General features: G+C 43.2%; 1 protein-coding gene across 5 annotated transcripts in view; it reads left to right on the top strand.

Moving 5' to 3' along the window:
• The first annotated feature begins 257 nt into the window (after positions 1-257).
• Positions 258-20,893, top strand: part of LOC101790805 (fibrillin-2) — a 116,513-nt gene continuing 95,877 nt past the window's right edge. The window contains exons 1-2 of one of the 5 annotated variants that reach the window (XM_038169201.2): positions 258-397; positions 4,411-4,713. In XM_038169201.2, coding sequence (XP_038025129.1) covers positions 4,544-4,713 — 170 coding nt within the window. In that variant the 5' untranslated portion in view covers positions 258-397; positions 4,411-4,543. Of the gene's footprint in view, positions 398-1,387; positions 1,573-2,373; positions 2,394-2,508; positions 2,664-4,410; positions 4,714-20,893 lie in introns of those variants that run through there. The other 4 variants (XM_038169199.2, XM_072029151.1, XM_072029152.1 and 1 more) reach the window with 4 other exon arrangements.

Below are 20,893 nucleotides of genomic sequence, written 5' to 3'. Positions count from 1 at the left end.
ATTTTAACATAAATAGGCACTGCAGGGTCGGGCCCAGGAAATAGTTTATATATCTTGCTGAGCTGTAAAAAACACTACAGACTTGTTGACAGAACTGCATTCCTTGAAATGCTCCATTATTGGCTGCTTGTAAAATCAAGGTCTGCCTTTTCCCTGTTAGTCTCCACAAGTTTGTTGTTAATTAGGCTGAGCATCATTCTGACTTCTATAAAGCTAGTAGGGGGTTAATTAGGAAAAGCAAAAAGAACAAAGAAGGCAGTGAAGACGCCTCAAAGAGAGGCAGGAGGAGAAGAGATGACAATCTCCCTGTCAGCTTGGGGCTTGGCTTGGAATTTCTGCACCTCTGTAAACTGAATTGTGAGCTGTATTTGAACCCTCAGCTGCTGAGTGTAAAAAGGTAACTGAGCCCTGAGCCAGATGGTGGGACAATAAGGAAGCTTCCTCACGTTGCTGGTGTGTTGAGCACAGCCTTTTAGGGTCCATTTGGTTCAGACACTTATCCGAACATCTTTGACCTGAAAAGCAACTTGATTTGGGGTTTCTGGGGAGACTTCTGGCATACAATCCGTCCACACACGGGGACTTGTGCTTCTTTCTGATGATGTGCACAGAGTAGAGTTCAAAGAGGAGGAGGAACATGTGTATTTTATTTTGCATTTAAAGAAAAGAAGACATCAGTAATGTTTCCTAAGCAAGAGGCAGAGGAAAAAAGAAAAAAAAAAAAAAAAAGGTATTGTATGGAACAAAAGAGCAGAATTAGTTGCACAGCTGGCATTCAAAGATCATCATAGAATTATTAATTAATTAATTTATTTAGTGAAAATGCTTGTAATGTCAAAGATTTTCTCTTTCGGAGCCCAGGTAACTTTTGAGTGTAAAGGTCCTGGTCTGGGTCACTTAACCTTCAGGTTACCTGTGTTCAGGTTACCTGTGTTCAGGTTACCTGTGTTTGCTTAATTGTTTCACATCAGCTGTGCTGAGTAAAAGAAAATGATCAGCAAGAAAAGTACCTTTTACTTGAAAGTCTTTTTTTTTTTTTCCTGCTACTGTTGACACACAATCACTTTTCTAAAAAAGAGATTAAGAATCACCCCCAAATTGAAAATGAATTATTTTTCATCAGATCTTTTGATGTGAAGTCACTGTTACTAATGCCCTTCTGCCTCCTGCAGCTCCAGCCTAAATTTGGGACAAGCAGTCACTGCATCCAGCTGAACTGAAAGTGTTCCCTAATTAACTGAGCTAAGCGAGTCCTCCACTCACAAAGAATGCCTAGGTGATAATCATGTCTGCATTCAAACGTCTCTTGCTAAACCCAACCTCTCCCCCCGCCCCAGTCCCTCCTTGAAGTTAAAAACTTTTGGCTCAAGAATGCGGTAGGGTTGTCCCTTGCTACTCCCACTCCTCCTGCACCCCTTCCTCCACCGCAAGGCCCTCCCCCTGTCCAATTTGGATTAGGCTGTACCTTTTCTTCTCTTCCTTCAAGGGTGAGGGTTTTATTCCCTTCTTTTCTGCCCAGATCTCCACTAAACAAAGGAGCTCTGGGTACATCACCAATTCCAGGACGTAAAGGTATTTAAAAAGTTTCGGACTAAATCCAATCCTGCATAGCTAGGATCGATTTTCTTTCTCTCTGTAATTGATGTTGTAATTCTTTGTCTGCCTAACTGTATTTTTTTTTTTAAGTTTTATGCATTTTTAATTAATTTAAGTTGCAAACTCAAAGGCAAGGTTTTGAAAAGTCTTTCCTGATTCCTTCCAAACTTGCAGATCAGTTTTAAATCTGATTTAGTGATTGGCTCTCTCCTTACTTTGTCAGTGTAGTTCTTACAAGTGGTGTTGGATGGAATTTCTCAAAGCTGAAAATAATTTTTGAGTCTTTTTAACTCTCTTTTGATGGTGTAAATGACTTTTCCATACTCTCTTAGTAAGACTTTTGTTAATGCTCTCATAGTACGTGCCTGTGTATCGATCATTTGTCTTGCTTCTGATTTCTCTGTGAGGAAATGAATAAATCTGGAGTTTCTTCAGCTTAAATTTCTGCATGAAGGCTAGAAATCTCTGGAAGTGTAAAACTTTAAGCTTTTAATGACTTCGCTTCCATTTGTGAGCTACCTTGAGAACTCTGGGAGGAAAGGAAATGCTCTCCCTTTTGTCTAGCTGAAGGTAATCATATTCCAGCCTTCAGCAGACAGGCATGTGCAGCAAAGTAGCAGCAGAGCTTGCAAGGCTGCTGCAGGAAAGGCAGTTTCTTTGTCTCTGCCTCTGCTCCCAGCCCTGCCTTTTCCTTCCCACTCTGTCTTTCTCATTCACTGCATTTGAAATATTAGAGCCTGAAAAATGCATGCCCTCAAGAGCTGAGAGATTCCCAGCTGGGACACCGCTCTGGAGTTGTGAGGAATTTCTTTTTTGTTGTTGTTCAGACGCATTTTCTGCCTTGTCTGGGCTGATTTTGCCTGCTTTGGGGCTGGGCTGGAACTGGAAAGTACTGCTGTGGGAAAGCAAGGGGGACAGTTAGGGGAGGCTCAGGGGCCCTGTCCCTCCCAGCAGGAGCAGACTTAAAGCCTGTGCCTCTGTCAGAAGCAGCAGATATTTCCACTCTGGGTGGAGAGGGGAAACCTGTGAGGATTCCTCCCTGAAGGAGCAAACTTTGGGGTCTTGAGGTGAGAGATGCTTTCTAACCCTCCCCCGACCAGAAGAAGCAAGGAAGGGACCCCAACTCCGATGCATGGGGGTGGGCAAGGGAGGAGCTGAAGGGTCATTTGCACGTGCCAGTGCAGGGCTGGGGGATTTGGAGAATGGGAGGGGTGATGGGGGGCTAAGAGGAGGAATAAGAGGGCACAGGATCAGGGGGTGCAGTCTGGGGAGAACATTCCTCTGTGATACATTTTTCAGTCTTTTCAGTGAGTGTTCTCATAGCCTCCCTGGTCTCCCCCTCTGAGCCCAGCCTCGCAGCACTGCCTGTTCCTGCACCCTCAGCCCAAGCCTGGGGCCATGCTCCTCATCACTGAGGAAGACCCTAGTTCTGGTTGCACTCCTCCCCCTGGGTCTGTGCTGTGCCAGGATCTGTGCCCTTTGCCTGGGTTTATTTTCCTTTTGCCCTCAGTGCCACATAAGACCCAGAATGACCGCAAGGACTAAAATTAAGCTGCTCCAGAGACCACTGTGGGTGCCTTAGTGCTCCGTGGCATGAGCTGGCCCTCAGCTTTTCCTGAGGGCTCAGGTCCTGGGCTCTGCACATATTGGCCAGAGGCTGTCCACAGGACCCTCTACCCCATGTCACTGCCCCCAAAGAAGGGAGAAGGGCTCACATCTTTTGTCCCAGGAAGGGGTCTTGTTCATCAAGACTGATCCACGTGGGCTTGCTTAGGGCAGAAGATCTCTGAGGACTGAGAAACTGCCCTGGCGTGTTTCAGGGCAACAGCATGGACCTGGTCCTTGTCTACCTATGGCCTAGCTCATGGGCTCTGTTGCTGGCATGCAGCCCGGGAGAGCTGGTAATGCTGTGCTCATCCCGAGCTGTGTCCATAACCACAGGTGTCTGCCTCCTTTGGCCCACTCCGTGCCCTCTGAAGAAGCTTTGGACCCCATACCATCCCTTTCCCTGTGGTCTGTCATTCCCAGCTGTCTAGCCCAGCTAAGGGTCTCTGCTCCTACATACCCCCCAGCACACCCAGCTTTCCACCTTGTCCCTTCACCCTCCTCCTCTACTCTGTTCCTTCATCCTCCACAGAAAGCAGACTTAGCTTAATGTACCATGTCTTCATCCTGTAGTCCCACCTCAGTCTTCCATTGTGAACACGCGACCCTTTTGCCTACCTCAACGCTGACATATATACCCCTCTGATGTGTTTTCTAGCAATTCCTCTGCTTGAAATACCAGGTATCTGGGAGGTTGTTTTCAAGCAACTAATCTGTCACATATCCAGCCTGGCTAGAATATAGTACAATAAAGCAGAGCTATGGGACCTAGGAAGATGGTCCATAAATAGGATCCACCCTTCCTTGAAGTGCTAATCTCCTCTTGCTTCATAGCCCTGCATCTTGTGTTGATCCTCTGAACCTAGGTATCACACCAAGTTCAGTATCATGACCTGCTACACGCAGGTCACTCTTCATTTCTTCCCCAGGAAGGCAGAAAAATTGGATACAAGAGCAGAGTCGTAACCCTTAGAGATGTTTTGGTTTCTGCCCCATGGGAAAGGAAGGCTTTGGCGATGATGTGGTGCAGAATGATAGTGTGAGCATGTTGGCTGCATGCACAATGAGCCAAACTCAGTGTGACTGTATGATCTCACTGTATTAACTCTGGGGGGGAACAGCCTGGGGTGAACAATCATTTTAAAAGTATGAAAGCCCTTAAGAACACTTGTTTGTCTTTCTTTCTCTTTCCTCTGTCTTTGCTTCTAGAAAGGGAACAGCAGAAAGGCACCTTGGCACTTAGGGGCTGCTGCCAAAATCCATCCTCCACCAAGGCAGCAGGGACCCTCCAGCTGGAAGAAGCTTTCGGGGCATCCAGGGGAATCGTGGAATCCGTGCCATCATGGGGGTATTATGGCTGGCCAGGTTCATGCTGGGATGTACAGCAGTTTTGTATGTGGAACAAACCCAGGGTCAATATGAAGGGGACTTGCAGACAGACAGATTTGCAGGCTATGAGGAAAGACAGCCAGCAAACAGAGTGAGAAGAAGAGGCCAAGACACTTTACGAGGGTATGTTTAATATTCATTTCTATTTTACAAAGCAGAACTTTGTTTGTTATTATAGCACATAGAGACATGCCTACAGAATTGCCTTTTCTATTTTTCATTGAGTTCAGGAAGGAATCTGCTTTGCAGACCAGGGTAGGAGGAAAGCTCGTACTGCAGGAGACAGCCAAACAGGCAGAGAACCCAGACTCCTCCTGTGTGAACAGGGTGCTGTGCACTGGGTTCTGTGGCTTTGATCAGTGGATCACAGCACTTTAGGGGCTCACACCAGGACTGTGAGGAGCCATCCACATCCTGCCTGCTGGTGGGAAGAATCCTGGACATTTGCCTGGGGTGATGGCTTTGGCTGGGCTTTCCACTGTCAATAGCAGGGATGCTGCCAACTTGGGTTTCAACCCTGATGTCACTCATCTCTCTGCTACCAATTGATGCTCTGGGCTGTACCGAGAGATTATTGCCTCTGATAACTGCTTTTACATAATGGTTGTTCTCTCGATTGTTGCTCATGGGCAGGCGTCCATACTCAGTCCTCTGTTGCGAAGTTGTGGCTTGTGGTCTCATCTCTAGCCAAATCAGTGTGAGAACTGGACTTGTGAGGGCTTTCCACCTGAGGAGGGATACAGGGCTCAGCTAGAGAACACTGGAGCTTGTGCTGGAGCTCAGCTGTGTTTGTGTGTTCTCAAGATGGTTCCTGGCCCCAGCACCGATCCTGAGTTATTTTAAGTCTGCCTGGCTGTAGTTCTTGGAAAGTGTTCCTGTGTCCGTGGGCAGAATCAGAGCAGAACGTGATACACGCGCAAAGCCTGGGCTGTGCCAGAGTCCTCCAGCACTTGCTGGAGAATGCTTTTTGAATGGGATGGAGCACCACACTTTCAGCCGAGACAGACAAACATGTATGTGTGGGCTGGAGCTGGAACACAGAGCCTGGCAGTAGAGCTGCCATGGGCAGGGCCGTGGTGCTGGCACCATTTGCTCTTTGAATTCAAAAATGCATAGCCAATTGTTTCTGCTATGGTGGATTTAGAAAAGATGGACAGCAGCTGCCCTGGGGCTTGTTCTTCTCAAAACTAGTTACCAAAAGCAGCCATTAGCTCATTTGCAGGGCAGGACCACCCTATGTCTCTTCCATTATAATCCAGAAGTACTTTTGCTGTGATTCTTTCAGGTATCTTTGTGGATGTAGTCTGTTTAAAAAAACTTTCCAAATCTTTGTGATAAAAATGATGATGGACATTTCTTATAAAGGATATGGGGTGACTGTCTACCAGATCCAGAAACTCTTGTTCAGTCTGGCAGCCCAGGGCAATATGTGATTGATCACTATGTTCATAATGGGAATAGAAAAGAATGGAGGTCCCTGGAATCCAGTGATCTTATGAAACTCAGTGACCTAGGTGACCAGATACTGTTTTCAAAAATAGCTTAGAGATTAAGTTCTTTTGATTTTTGGGAATGTGAAGGGTCCAAATCCCACAAATGCTTTAAAAACGAAGCCCAAGCTCCCAAGTTAGAAAACTTTTCTCTAAAGCCTCAGACATTTGCTATCATTTAAGTAAAGTAATACTCAAATTATGAGTTATGTAAGCAACTAAAGGCCACACAGTAAATTTGAGGTAGCCTCAGAATCAGGCCTGAAGTGTTGGTCTCCCAGTCCACTGCTGAGAGCTAAGGACCACACTGCTACCTCTCTCCTTTTGTCTTCTGCTTTCTTAATGCCCTCTGAAACAATTGATGTAGGAAGAGAAAAGACCCCACTGGGATAAGTGCAAGGTCTGTTTAGGGAAATCTGTGCAACTATAAATTAAGATAACTGAAGATTCATTGTTTCCCAGCCCTTGGGAGAGCAGCCTTTTTGCAAGGGAGAGGATGATGGTGGACAATGAAAGGAGAACTGGCAAAACCCAGAGTGGCTGGAGATCTTGCCTCAGGCAATTCCCATGCTCTTTGTCAAATGACCCTGACAGTCTCCTTGGATTTGTGTCGAAATCTCCTTCAGTATTTCTAGCCCTTCAGCGATTGCTCTGCTTAAAATCTCCCTCTCTCTGTCTCTGATAAACCACTTGAGATGAGAAATCTATTAAAGAATGACATTTTAAGTAGTGTTCTACTGGTCTGAGAAGGCAGCTACAGATGTCACCATCTGCACTGTTGTAGATGGGGCTGTCAGCCACTGAAAGCCATCCCCTGAAGAGTCACAGACCCAGTAACTTTTGTTGTAGATTCCCCAGCCTGTCCTGGTCCCTCATCCTGCTCTGCCTAGAAACAGATCTAGAGAGTAGCAGTTATGGATGAACACCTTCCCTGACCTGTTTTTTTTGCTGCTTTAAGGTATCCGGATTTGTGGCTGCTGTAAAATATAACCAAAGGTTCTAAGCAAAGGCTATCTGCATCTTACACATTACTTAACTTTTTCTTCATGCCTAGAGCTTTGACCATATTAAGATGTTTGGGCCCAAAGAATTGCAGTGAATGGAGTTACATCCAGTTGGAGGCCAGTCACAAATGGTGTCCCCCAGGGCTCAGTACTGGGGCCTGTTCTCTTTAATATCTTTATCAGTGATCTGGATGAGTGCACCTTCAGTAAGTTTGCAGATAACACCAAGTTGGGTGGGAGTGTTGATCTCCTTGAGGGTAGGAGGGCTCTAAAGAGGGATCTGGATAACCTGGATCGATGGGCCAGGGCCAACTGTATGAAGTTCAACAAGGCCAAATGCTGGGTCTTTGATCACAACAACCCCATGCATTGCTATGGGGTTGGAGAGGAGTGGCTGGAAAGCTGCCTGGTGGAAAGGGACCTGGGGTAATCATTGATTGCCGGCTGAATAGGAGCCAGCACTGTGCTCAGGTAGCCAAGAATGCCAACAGCATCCTGACTTGTATCAGAAATAGCATGGCTAGCAGGACTAGGAAAGTATTTGTCCCCTTGTACTCAGCTCTGGTGAGGCCTCACCTCAAGTACAGTGTTCAGTTTTGGGCCCCTCACTACAAGAAGGGCATCATGTGCTGGAGTGTGTCCAAAGAATGGCAATAAAGTTGGTGAAGGGTCTAGCGAACAAGTCTTATGAGGGCTGTTTTGGGAATTGAGGTTATTTAGCCTAGAGAAAAGGAGTGGATGGAACCATGGATTCTTTCCATCTCTACATTTTATTATATTAAGTTTGGGCAAGGAAATAGAATCATACCTGAACTGTATGGACAGGTGTTACCCAACTTTCTTCCACCTCCTCCCAGCTTGCTACACATCAAAGTGTTAACCAACTCTGGAAGAATTAAACACACAAGAATTTATTTGGTGCTCTTTCCTACTTCTGCACATAGTACAGCTGCCTAGTCTGCAAATAACTCCCCAAGTTTTTTTCCTGAAAAGCCCTGAGTAAGCCCAGGCAGCAGTTGATATCTGCTCTCCTTTGGTGTCCGGTGACTTTTTGTGAACCCTTATTCAATTAGTATTAATAGAAATACACAATCATTTAATACCATAGAGCTTGTAGTGAGAATTTTTTCTCTAAAAACTCCTGTGTGACTGACACAAGCTCTCCTTTTATGAGGATAGTTATAGATATATTGTTGGTAAGCAAATCAGTGAGCTCTTTTTGGTAAAAAGAGGCATCATCAGCAATGTAGGAGGAAAGATTGTATATGGTTCTGTTGGATAACATTACTTGGAACTCTGTTCCCAACTCAGTCTTCCTTAGTAAAGAGAAAGTATGATATAAATGCAAAGCATGAAAAAAATGCAAAATACATGAGCGTGTTATTCACCATTGCCTTTACAAATAATAACTAATAAAGTAATGTGGAGCAATAAGTCACAGCCAAAGCCCTGATTTAATCTATCGTTAAACCCATTAAAGTAGAGGCAATTTAAAATGACTGTCTCCTGAAAGAAACAGCACTGACAAACCCATTTAAGAGGCAAGATTTGAATGGGATTATTAGTTTAATGAACTATTGAACAGTTTCCAAGAGAAAGAATGTGTTTAACAAAGGGGAAAGAAAAGATGATTAGTCTGCAGCCAGCTGAGCTGTTTGCTGGCAGTATGATTTCCTGTAAGTTCATGGCTGTCTGTTTTTTTCAAGTCAGAATAAAAGCTCAGCTATAGCTTGACTTTAAACAGAACTAATTATGTCAAGCCCATTAATTAGCAAATGGCCACTGCAATTGAGAAGATAGATGAGGAGATAATCTTTGGGAAAGACAGACATACATCATACCTCTTACATTGCTATGATTTATGCAAAAAGACTGAGAAATGTCTAAATGAATTTTCAGATACAGCAAATATGAGTTCATAAGCTGCTATGCCATAGACTTCTGATGCCTTAATTTCCACTTGACGTTGGGGAAGGGAGAGGAAGTGACTGCAAAGGACAGAAAGAATTGCTGGGATGTAGATAAACCTGTGCATCCATAAGCTTGGAAGCTCAGGTGCAGTGGGGAGGGAAAGCTATGGGCTATGGTTCTGGGCTGCACAGCACCAATTTAAATTGGAGCTGACAGTGTGATGATGTTTATTGTCAAGGGAAGCTTGGGCACAGTAGTGCCAAACGTCCAAAGCTTAAAAGTCACCACTTTTCCAATTCACTCTGAGATGTGCATAGAAAAAGACAATTTCCAGCATCATTTTAATGACCTGATTCCTGGTGTTGTAGTTCAACAAGCATCTTAGTACAGTAATTATTAGCTATTATCAGCTTTTTTGTCACTGTGTGATGGGATCTTACCCTCACACCGCTTACGCCCTTGTGTTAGTGTTGGCACTGCTTTCCTGAATTGCTTTTCTGACCTGGATTGCTGCCTGAGTGCTTGTGGAAAGGATGATGCAGCACTGGAGTGAGAAGCCAGGAATGGGGAGAGGACAGGGCTGTCCCATTCAGGGGCAAAACCAGTCAGTTTGCTTTGACCTGAAGTCCTAGTAGAAGCAGAGCACAGCAAAACCACCTTCAAGTCCCATGTGTTTCCTGGTGTTTGCTGTTCCTGTAAATGCAGATTATTAACTCTCCTAATTACTTAGCAGCAGTATCAGTCTCTGGGATTTATGTTTCCATATACAGATGCTCTACATGACAAGCAACAGATTTTTTTTTTCACTAGCAGTAGTTATAATTTTCTCCACACTGTCTCTTTAGGCTTATTGTAAACACGCCTTTAAAAAGACCTGATGCCCAAAACAAAACTAGTTTGGCCAGAAGTTTCGTGATTCAGGCCCTGATTCTGCCTCTGATAAGATCAAGGATAATTTTTATTTTTTTATATTTTTTTATTTCATTAAAAGGAATAAAGCTTAAGCAAATCTTTCCTGCAGTGTTACCATCCCAGCTGCTACTTTAAGTTTAGTGAGAGGTATTGGTATCCCCAAAGTGCCATTGTCAAAGTCCTTTCAGTGCAGAAGCTCATCCTTAAAAAAAAAAAAAAAATCAATCAATCAATCAATCTCTTGACTTCAAAGTTGTGTAAAATTCCCTGGATAATGAAAACTTCTTTAGAGAAAGAACCAAGGTGCTTCTAAAAGTCAGCGGAAGCTAAAATGTCCCACTTATTAATTTAATCTTTCAGTTTAGGCAACCAGACTCACTTATTGTGTGGGGAGATTGTGAAAAAGACCCTGAACTAAGGCAAACTAAATACTTTTAAAGAGAAAATTTGTGGGGTGTGTAACCAACTCCACTGACAGATAGAAACGACACGTGCACCTGAAGAAAAACAACAAGACTACAGTACTCACTAAAAGTCATTTGCCTGAAAAGAACGGGGCTGCTTATGGTTGCCCACACCTCAAATGCTGTTTTTCTTACAAGGCCTTGAAGTGCATGCCTTAGGACTCTCCAATTTTAAGAAGTCTGTTTTGGGACATCTGCACTTAACAACAATCATAGAATCATAGAATATCCTGAGTTGGAAGGGACCTATAAGGATCATCGAGTCAAACTCCTGGCACCACACGTCTACCCCAAAATTCAGAACATACAATGAGAATGAACATGACAGGGAAGAGCAGGGCTAGACTCTAGCAAAATTTTCTTGCCTTCTCCTACCATACTCCTGCCACGGGGAGAATGTGGGTCTTTGGGCTCCAAGGCCTGCTGAAACTTTAAGTGGACACCTAGTTCCAACCCCACTGCCATGGGCTGGGATGCAACCCCACCAAAGATCAGGTTGCCCAGGGCCTTATCTCCAGGATGGGGCATCCAAAACGTCTTGGGGGGCAACCTGTTCCAGTGCCTCACCACCCTCTGAGGGATGAATTTCCTCCTTACATCCAGTCTAAATCTTTCTGCTTTTAGTTTAAAACTATCCCCTCTTGTCCTGTCATTGTCTGGCTAAGCAAAAAGTTGCTCTCCATCTTTTTTATAGGCCCCCTCTAAGTATTGAAAAGCTGCAATATAGTCAGCCTGTAGTCTTCCCTTCTTCAGGCTGAACATCCTCAGCTCTCTCAGCCTGCCTTCACAGGGGGGGTGCTCCAGCCCCTTGATCATCTTCGTAGCCCTACTCTGGGTCCGCTCCAACAGATCCTCATTGTTCTCCTGCTGGGGGCCCCAGGCCTGGATGCAGCACTCCAGGTGGGGCCTCACAAGGGTAGATCAGAGGGGTACAACCACCTCCCTCCACCTGCTGCCCACTCCTCTGTTGATGCAGCCCAGGATGCAGTTGGCCTTCTGGACTCCAGGCACCCACTGCTGGCTCGTGTTGAGATTTTCATCCACCAGAACCCCCAAGTCCTTCTCTGCAGGGCTGATCTCAATGAGTTCTTTATGCAGTCTGTACTCATGTCTGGGATTGCCCCAGCCCAGGTGCAGCACCTTGCGCTTGGATTTGTTGTATTCCGCGCATGTAAACTTTGAGATTTAGTCATAAAGCTGAAGTTCAAGTACTACAGAAGGAACAAAATTAAGGCAACAGCAGGAGACTTCTGACTTAGGACTCTCATTCCTAAATTTTCCTTGTCTTAATTTATATTATTAAATAGTTGCTCTTGGACTTCTTGTCTAGGCTGGTTTTTCTTGTTACTGGCGGGAAACATAAAGGCAAGTGTTGGCATGGCAAAAAGATTGTCTGGCATAGAGTTTAATAGGTTATAGGGGTTTGTTTGGAATTTTTAAGAAATGGATTTGAAATTTAATTTGTTTCAGAGTTTTAAGGGGAAAAAAAAAAAAAAGATGGAAGAGTTGGTAACTCTGCTTTCCAAATTAAATTGTATGCAGTTCCAGGAAATCAATTGCATTTTTAGTTTCTTTCAATGGAAAGTCTTCCCTGTGGTTCCTTGCTGATATATAGGATTTAAACATAAATATACTCAAATAAGAGAAGACTTTCCCTACCATCACTCATACCAAATGCATGAAGATCTGTATAAAGGGAAATAATAGACTTACTGACAAAGAAAAGATGTATAACAAAAGATTTTATAGTCACAAATTGCTTTAAAAAGATTGTAAACATTACTAGGCTTGAACTTGGCATTAAGCAAAATAGACTGAATCCAAAACCCATAGAGTCTCCAATAGTCTTTCCTTGCATTTTTCTTCTTTAGTTTTATGAAACTGGAAAATAATCATGCATCTTTTAAAAATTGTTTTCATTTCTATTCATATTTTTTGATAAACTTGATATGGAGACACGGTTGTCTTTCTGAAACATAAAAGATTCCTGAAAGTCTTGGGTAGCCTGGCTTGTACTGAAGATACACCATGACAATTGGTATCTGACCATAATGCTCTTTAAATAAACGAGATGACTAATAATAATATATATATATATTTTGATGTTAGGACATTTACATCAAAATAGAGGTGCCAACAGCCAAAGGAAAGGTTTTGACGGCCTGAGATAACTCAATAAAAAACAAAATCTTCCATTTTGGCTCAGCTTGTCCATTTCCTGGTCCACAACTGAGATAATGTTTTAAAGAAAAATTGAGACTTAGGTTTTTTTGGCAGGGGAGAAGGAGCAATTTTTGATGTAATTATTTCATAAGCAAAATAAACTTTGTATTCTCTAGTTCTAAGTAAGGTAAAAAGAAAACAGATGTGTATTAATATGAGCACGGTTCTGCTCTCTCTCAAAGTGCCTTTTCTCTCTTCTGTATATCCTGTCTATTTAAGCTCACAGATCTCAAGAGGAAATACCTGCTAATGAATAACGCAGAGGAGCCAACCCTTAACTGACACCACTGGTGTCTGGGGACTCTGGCAAAATTCCCTCTTCATGATCTGCTGTTGCGGTGACTTAGTTGAGATTACTGCTGTATACCAGAAATGGACAAAATGCAGCTCACAAACACATCAGTGCATGATGACCGTGCATGTGTGCAACATTATAGTTGTTCCAAGGATGGGTGTATCCTGCAGTCTGCTTCACATGGCTTGGGTCACCTAAGCTTGGGCAGAAATTTGTTGTAAGCATAAGGATTTATTTTGATGTGAGCTAGTCACCTCAGTGGCAGCCAGGCAACATCCTCCTGTTTTTTCCCTCTCTGTAAGTGTGTGTCCAGAGTCGCTGTGTGACCACGTGTCTGGGAGGGTTGTCCAAACACTTCTTGACCTCCAGCAAACTTGGTGTTGTGCCCACTGCCCTGGGTAACCTGTTTGCTCAGGAGGAAGCTATGTGCCAGTTCACATCACTTTTTGGGTAGTGGGATTGAGGTTTTAGGGGCTGAAGTAGGGGCAGCTCCATGAGACAGAGAAAGTAAAGGGTCTGGTAGCAGAATTGTGAGAAACATCACAAGTCTGGGGCTTTGATGAGATCAGAGAAGGATGTTTCTGTTGCCAATATGATAATCTCCCATTTGAGTAAGTCCTGCATGTGGTCACTTGCTTGCCTTTACTGTCTTGGTCCATTTTTATCACCCCGTTGCAGAGAAATTTGGTGATTGTTCCAGACAAAGCATGGAGCAGCCTCATCCTGGGCTCATCTCAGCAACACACTGGCTGTCACAGGTTGGGTATTACTGAAAGCCTTAGGAAAGTGATTTGTAGGTCATCTCAGCAAACAACTTAAAAATGTTCTGAATTCTAAGTTCTTTTGTACTCATGGTCTTACCCAGCAAAATAGCTGTTGCCAGTTCTAAGGTGTGTAACTTCTGCTGCTATTAACAGAAAATTAGCATTGCTGCACCTTTAAAACTGCTTTCTTAGAACCAAATATTATTGAAATCTTTGTGACAAGCTAATTCCTAAAAGCTAAACATATGTTGTGCTGCTTTACAGAACAAAAGAATGACTTCTGTGGTGGGAGAAATTAAGCACCTCCTTTTCAGGACCGAGTCATTAAACGTACATCAACAGGGGGTTGCCTGACGTACTTCTCCTGTGTATTTATTGCTGATACAAGCAGCTGGCTTCTCTAGGGGTATTGCTCTCCTTTCTTGTTTGCAAATTACTTAGCAAACTTTCCATCACAAAAGCACGTATAGGCCTGGGGAGGTACACAGAAATATACAGATAGCCTGGTCCTAGAACTGTAAAGCTGATAAACCACTGAAAGAAATAATTGCAATACATCTGAGGAATTGTGTAAGTCAAGAAACAGAGGGACACAAATATGCTTCTCTACAGGCCAGCAATCCAAAAGTCAACATTGTTTAAAATCTGTTCTCACACCATGACACAATCCCAAATCCCTGTGGATGGCAAGATACGTGGACAAAAACCACTATCACATTTGGCAGTAATTATCATCCCCCTAGTGATCTCCACTGAGACTAAGGGTGACTGATTCCTGCAATGGTGTTCCCCACTTATTGTGTGAGATGGTCCCTGGAGCCTAACAAAAAATCAGGCTAAGATTAAAACCAAAATGAACATTCAATAATAGGAAAAAAATATCCAGCTTGGGTAGAGAGGCAAGATCATCTTCCCTAGAAAAGCCACATGCTTCAGTCATGTCAGACTAGAGAACGTAGTGGTGATGTTCATACAAATTAATCTTATTTGACTTAGCACAGGCATGAACTTCACGATAAGAGAATAAGCTGCAAGGGCAAATAATCTAAAAAGATTTTCCATGTCTCATCCCTAAAATATGTCTTCTGTGGATAGCAGTAGACACATCTTTTTTCTGCAGTATCAAATCAAAAATCCTGACTATTATGGAACTAGCTAAATTGTCACTGAGTTGGTGAATTTACAGCAAAGGGTAACACCCTTTGGTGGGTGGTTTGGGGAAATCTAAAGCAGCATAAGTGGCAATGTACATTCCTAAAACTGAACAAGAATTAGTGCTTTGAGAATTGGACAAATCTCTGTTGTTGGTGAATACTTTGATTTCCCCATAAACCAGAGTATCGTAGACTATCCCGAGTTGGAAAGGACCCACAAGGACCATTGAGTCCAACTCCTAATATTCCTTATCTGAAACTTGAAAGACATAAAAAAAAAAAAAATAATAATAATGAAAACAAGGGACAGGAAAGGCAGTAACTATCAGCAAAACTTCCTTCTTGTAATGCTAAAGGGCCTTCATTCATCCCATGTAAGATGTCAGAATTGCTTCACCCCCAAATGGATTTACACGCAGAGAATATAGAGAGAAGAACAGAAGGAAAAGTAAGACTGAGCAAACTTAATGAGATCCTAAAATTAGGAGATTGTGCTCTAGCAGGAGAGGGTGTATTTAGCACAGTTTCATCTGCATGTACTAGGAATGGTATAATTGGAGAATATAATTCCCATGGGGCCAGAGCAAATTATGGAAGATAAACGCCCAAAAGTGGTTGTAAGAGCATATCTTCACTGGGGGAGGAACAGGACATTTGCCAATAGTGGCAAATGACAGCTTATTGCCTTTCAAAAAACTCCATTGGGAAAAAAATAATAAAATTAAAATAAAATAAAATAAGAACATTTCTGGAAGTAAGCATTGGACCTCAGAGTCTGGCAGATGAGGGTGGGGAACGTCTTGGGAATCTCCTGTTCACCTAGGTCATCTCTGCTAGGGACACCACTCATTTGCTCAGACAGCATTTCCTCCGGGACCTGGAGGAAGGTCATCACTGGACCTTAACTCCCTTGGTTTTGTCTTTTTAAAGGGAAGCCTGGGATAGTAACTCACCTGAAACACCCTTCATTGATGTCTTCACTCCCATGACTTCAGTGGCAGGCTGTCCCACCCGTTTTTCCCTTCATAAAAAACATCTTACTGGAACATCCCAATCTTTATGGTAGTGTAGTTGAGGGCAATGCTGCGGGGAATAATTACCTATATTTACACTCCTCTCATAATGTTCTGCATGCATCCATTTTTGGCCACTGTTTGAGAATAGGTATTGCACTATATGGACCCTTGACAGATGCCATGTGGCTGTGCTTACAAATAGGAACAGGCTTTAGTTATATCTTGTGAAATTAAACTGCTATCTAGCAGGGTCTTTCTGCGGAACTGATAAGCAGAGTCTGGAGATTGATAAGTGGGAATTCAAGAGTTCAGAGTTTGTTTTAGAGATCAGTTTTGTGAATCCTTACAAGAGGTTTATCAGATCGTTAGTACCCAAGATAAATAGCCCCAAAATATCATGGAAGCGAGAGTTCAAGATGCATGCAAATAAGTCATTAAAATGTTTACTTCCACGCTGACCAGAGAGGCAGTCATTTTGAAAACAAACCATGAGTCAGAGACCTTCAGGACTACGTTAAGCACTTGGAGAAAAGAAATAGCTAAGCACTTTGCAAGAAGGACAATTTGAAGCAGTTACAAAGGTCATCAACTTCTAGTCCAAGGATGAACCTCCAGGTTCTCCATATCTCTCTAGAACAGTATTCCAGGTGCACCCGCAGTGTGAGGGTGCTAGAAGACAGGGAAGTAGCTCACCTGGTCCTGCTGGCCAGCAAGGATGCTGTTGAATGGGGATTTCACCATAATCACTGATCAGGGTCTCAGCATGACTCCACTGGCTGTTGTAGATGCTCTGAACAAAACCAGCTTATTTTGCGTTGGTTAGGAGCTCAGATGATCTCTTTTACAGATAGCTGCGGGTAGTCAGCAGTTGCTGAGGAGCAATGCTACCTTTGCACCTGGCATTTGCCAAATGAATATCTGTAACAGCAAAGCTTTTACACAGAAATGTGTGTGTACTGGGTGTCCAGAACGTCTAGAAAATAGTCTCTTGACTTCTTGTCTTCCTCCAGTCACTCCCTTTAAGGCTCAAGGTCTGCATTTGGATGTATTCTTGTGACTTTATTCTGTCCTGCCTATTTTGAGGGCCAGTATCATGGAGGAAGTCTCTTATCTTGTGATCATTAGGTTTGTGGCTGGATAGTGAAGTTATGCTGCTCCTCACTCTGAAACCACCAGGTATAGACCCAATGTGATGTCTGGGGAAGTTGCTGTTTACCCTTCCGTAAAACACCGGGCTCCAACCCTAATACTGTCCTGCACAGTTGTACTTTGGCAGGGCAGGAGAGTGTTTTTTGCTGAATGTTTTACTGTTTTGATTGAAACAGAGAAGAAATCATTTGTCTTTGGTCACTCACCTGACTTACACGTGGGACGTGATAAAAGTGTAAGCCATACTTTCATTAACAAAGTCTTATTACATCTTATTAACAAAGTTTATAAAAGCCATTACAAGTACATTACAAAATGTACTAATTTCTGAATGCACCTACTCAGTATCCTCCACGTGTTCTTATTGCACTAAGGAGAGCAGAGAAAACTTGCAAGAGATGTAAAGTGTTGGCATCTCTGTCCTCGCCAGGAGACTCAAACCAGTGCAGAAAGTCATTTGCTCAGTGCATATCCCAGCTTGACCCTTTTAGCTCAGACTCCTTTTTCCACTGAGTAGAGAATATCTTGGAAAGTAGTTCTCATGAAACAGCTACAGCACTGAAAATCTGTTTCCACCCAGCAGGAAGAAGCCTTAGGCTGTATCAGAGAGGGAAATAAAGGACTGATAGATAAGGAAAAGGGTCCCTGTGTTCTGGTAGCAGTTTCCCAGCCCAATCTTTTCCATCCATACACAAAGTAATCAACAAACTGGGAGAACCATTTGCTGGGCCACTGAGCATGCACCAGAGCAGAGTATTTCCAAGGTCACAGCTCAGGGATGGTGCTAAGGAAGCTCAGTCACTGGTCAAGGGGTTTTTCCATCAAGAAATTGGCCCAAAGTGTTAGTTAAGCTGTAGTAAATTCTTCCTGAATTAATCCTTCTGGTCCTATCAGTACTTATTTCCCTAGGTTGTTGTTCTATTTGCCAGCAGACCTTTGTCCACTTGAGCAAAGGATGTTTGGGGGCTTTTTCTCCTATTGAGCCTGTGTGAATTTTGGACCTCTGCAAGCCCTCCTTAGCTCCTGCTTTCTGTCTGCTGTCCTTGGAACAGGAGGAGACTGGCTGCTCTTAAAGTGAGAACATGGTTCATGACCTGACCCTGGAGAGCTGAATGTGTAAGGGCCTTTGTTTCCTCAGACACACTAGGAGTCTATTCAGCTTTATCTTAGATCTATATCCTGCTGTTTGGAGAGATCTGAAGTCTCCCACCTTGGAAAGCTGCCTTCTAAGAGTATTTAAAAATGCTGATATAGTGCCAAGCAACTGACAGCAGTGTGGCAAACAAGACAAAGGGACTAATATTTTGCTTTCCTGTGAAGGCTCTGTGGTCTGAAGAGGGTAAAGAACAAGTGAAAACCATCTCAGAGTGGGTGGGTATAGCTCTGCAGCAACATGGGAAGGAAGGTTAGGTTAAGATGTGGGAAAATACAGATACTGCAGACCAGGTTCTGCTTTCATTTTACCATAACCTTTCTCGAGGAAGTTTTTAGCTTGATAAAGGAGACCTGTGCAGTTATGCTGATGGAAATGCAGCACCACTTTCTGTAGTTCCCAAGGATCTGAGTTGGCAGTCAGGACTGATCCATTATCGCCCGTGGAGATGATGGCGTTAATGCTATAGACAGTGAGTGCAGGACAGCAGGGAAGGTAACAAGTCTTTCATATCCACCTACACTGGCTGAAATTATCATTCATTTGCCTGGAGTGAGGATGAGGCCAGTGAGAAGGAAAACGTTTGAGCAGCCAGGGAATAACCCTGTGCAGACCAGGGCACCTCTGAGAATTACTCCAGCCCTGGCAGTACACTGATTTTCATTCAATTCTGTCTTCCTCTGATTTAAGGAATGGAAATAACACTTCTGAAAGCCAGTGACAACCGAAGCACACCAATTAACCATGACAGGGGAGACAAATCCTGGGCTGCAGTGCCTGTTTTCTGGAAAGCACGCGCTACACGTAGCCAAGGCTTCATTAGCTGTGGGTCTTGCTGCTTGGCAGGAGAAGTGCTACTTGCAGGGCACTGCAGTTCTTACAGAAAGCAGCCCTTTGGTGACTGTGCAGAGTTTGCTGAAGAAGACTCAGAGACTTCTCTCTAGCTGGCTATTCCTTTTCCCACGGCTGGAGGACTGGGTAAATATCCATGTGCATATCCATGTGTTGAGGACACAGGGGTTAAGCATAACATAATAATATATGTTACAACATAACATGGTTAAGCAGGAAGCTCAGGGTAACTTTACTTAGTTTTTGTCTAGCATCGGTCTGCAAAACATTCTAAGCCCAAACATCACACGCTGTGCCGTCTGCCCTCTTCTACCTTTAACAATGAGAACATTTCTGCTGGGGTCACACTAGACATCTGACAATAACTGGCAGACTGAGCCCATTTGGGCTGCTTGCTCAGCTAGCGGGCAACAATTCAGTGCTTCAGGCTGTATTTCCCAGGCTGCTTACAGGAACAACCGGACTCCACTTGTGTTCTGTCCCCACCAGCAGACTGGCACCCTGAGCCTGTGGGCAAGTTTGTGCTGTGGTTTGTCTCTCAGTGCTTGCTTATGCTTTAGACTCCATTGTGGATCTGGGAGAAAGGCTTCTCTTACTAACAGCCCTGCATTTTCACATCTCATGTCTGTAGTTCTGCTCTTCTGAAGTGTTTTCTTTTTTTTTTTTTTTTTTCTTGGCATCTCCCAGTTCTCAAATGTAGTCCCTGCCAGCAGGCAGGATTTAGTGCCATCAATTGAAATTCATGCTTACTTTGTCTGTGCTTATCTCTGTAATTCTATTGTTTATTTAAAGTGGACAAAGAAGACACAATGGCTGCGATTGCTTTTCCTTCTGTTCTTTCTTAGCATTACTCTTTTGTCCATATTCATTTTCATTTAAAAAAAAAATATCTTTAGTATCTGAGGTCTTTTCAGACTCTTCCTTGCCTGCAGACACTCTCTTACTCCTGTGGCTCTAATACCCAAAGGAAAAGTCATAGAGTATAAGCACAGTCTCAGCATTATAACTATGCCTCTTCAGGACTGCGTCGTGTCTGTATAAGACCACCTTGGTACTGCTGGCTAGCCAGAAGATAAAGTTGACAGTGAGCACAGCTAAAAAGTCTCTTGATTTTTAATTTAGGACTCTGAAATGGCTGCAGATGCTGATGACCAGTAATAATCAGAATGTTGTGGCAAGTTTACTGAACTTGAATGAATTTTCCTCTAGTTTTCACCTTTCCATTCCTTGAAGCATTTCACCATGAAGCATGGTTGCTCTTTAACAACTAAATGACATGCCTTTTATCTATACCTTCTTGCTGATAAGAGCATTTGTTTCCAGCATGTGTTTTCCAGGATCGAGATAACTGCTACTTATGTCCACAATTGTTTTTGTCACAGCTTTGCTGAAGATACTTTTTTCTTACAAAACACAATTCTACTTATTGAGGTCTTGTTTTGCAATCTAATTTCATTCACCCTCTAGGTAATTTACCTATAGGACTAGAAAGTCCTATATAAAATAAATAAATAAATAAATAAATAATCCATCCATCCATCCATCCGTTCTGTATGTTGGGGACCTGAGGTCTGAAACTTAGGCTTTATAGGGCCTCCATCTGCTCAAAGAAAACTTTATCATCTGAGTTACTGACGTATGTCTACTTCCTACTGGAGATTTACAGTTGAGTATCAGTGGCAATACAAGCTAGCTTTGTATTTTACCCAAACTAATGCAACCAGGAACTGTAGCCCAGGATGTTCCCCTACCTGCAGGGCACTGAAATCCAAGGCAACAGAATCAGTTCTTCATTCAAGGTCTCCTTTTATCTGCTAGTCACAGGAGAAGCAACAGATGCCCAGACTCTTGGAAAAAGTAAGCATGTTCAAAGTCAAAATACAGATTTACTTATCACCTTTGACCATAGTATGAAA

Source organism: Anas platyrhynchos, chromosome 29 (genome assembly GCF_047663525.1).
Source record: "Anas platyrhynchos isolate ZD024472 breed Pekin duck chromosome 29, IASCAAS_PekinDuck_T2T, whole genome shotgun sequence".
Taxonomy (NCBI): domain Eukaryota; kingdom Metazoa; phylum Chordata; class Aves; order Anseriformes; family Anatidae; genus Anas; species Anas platyrhynchos.
Note: the sequence above shows the minus strand (reverse complement) of the source record. Positions and strands in the feature narration are given on the sequence as shown.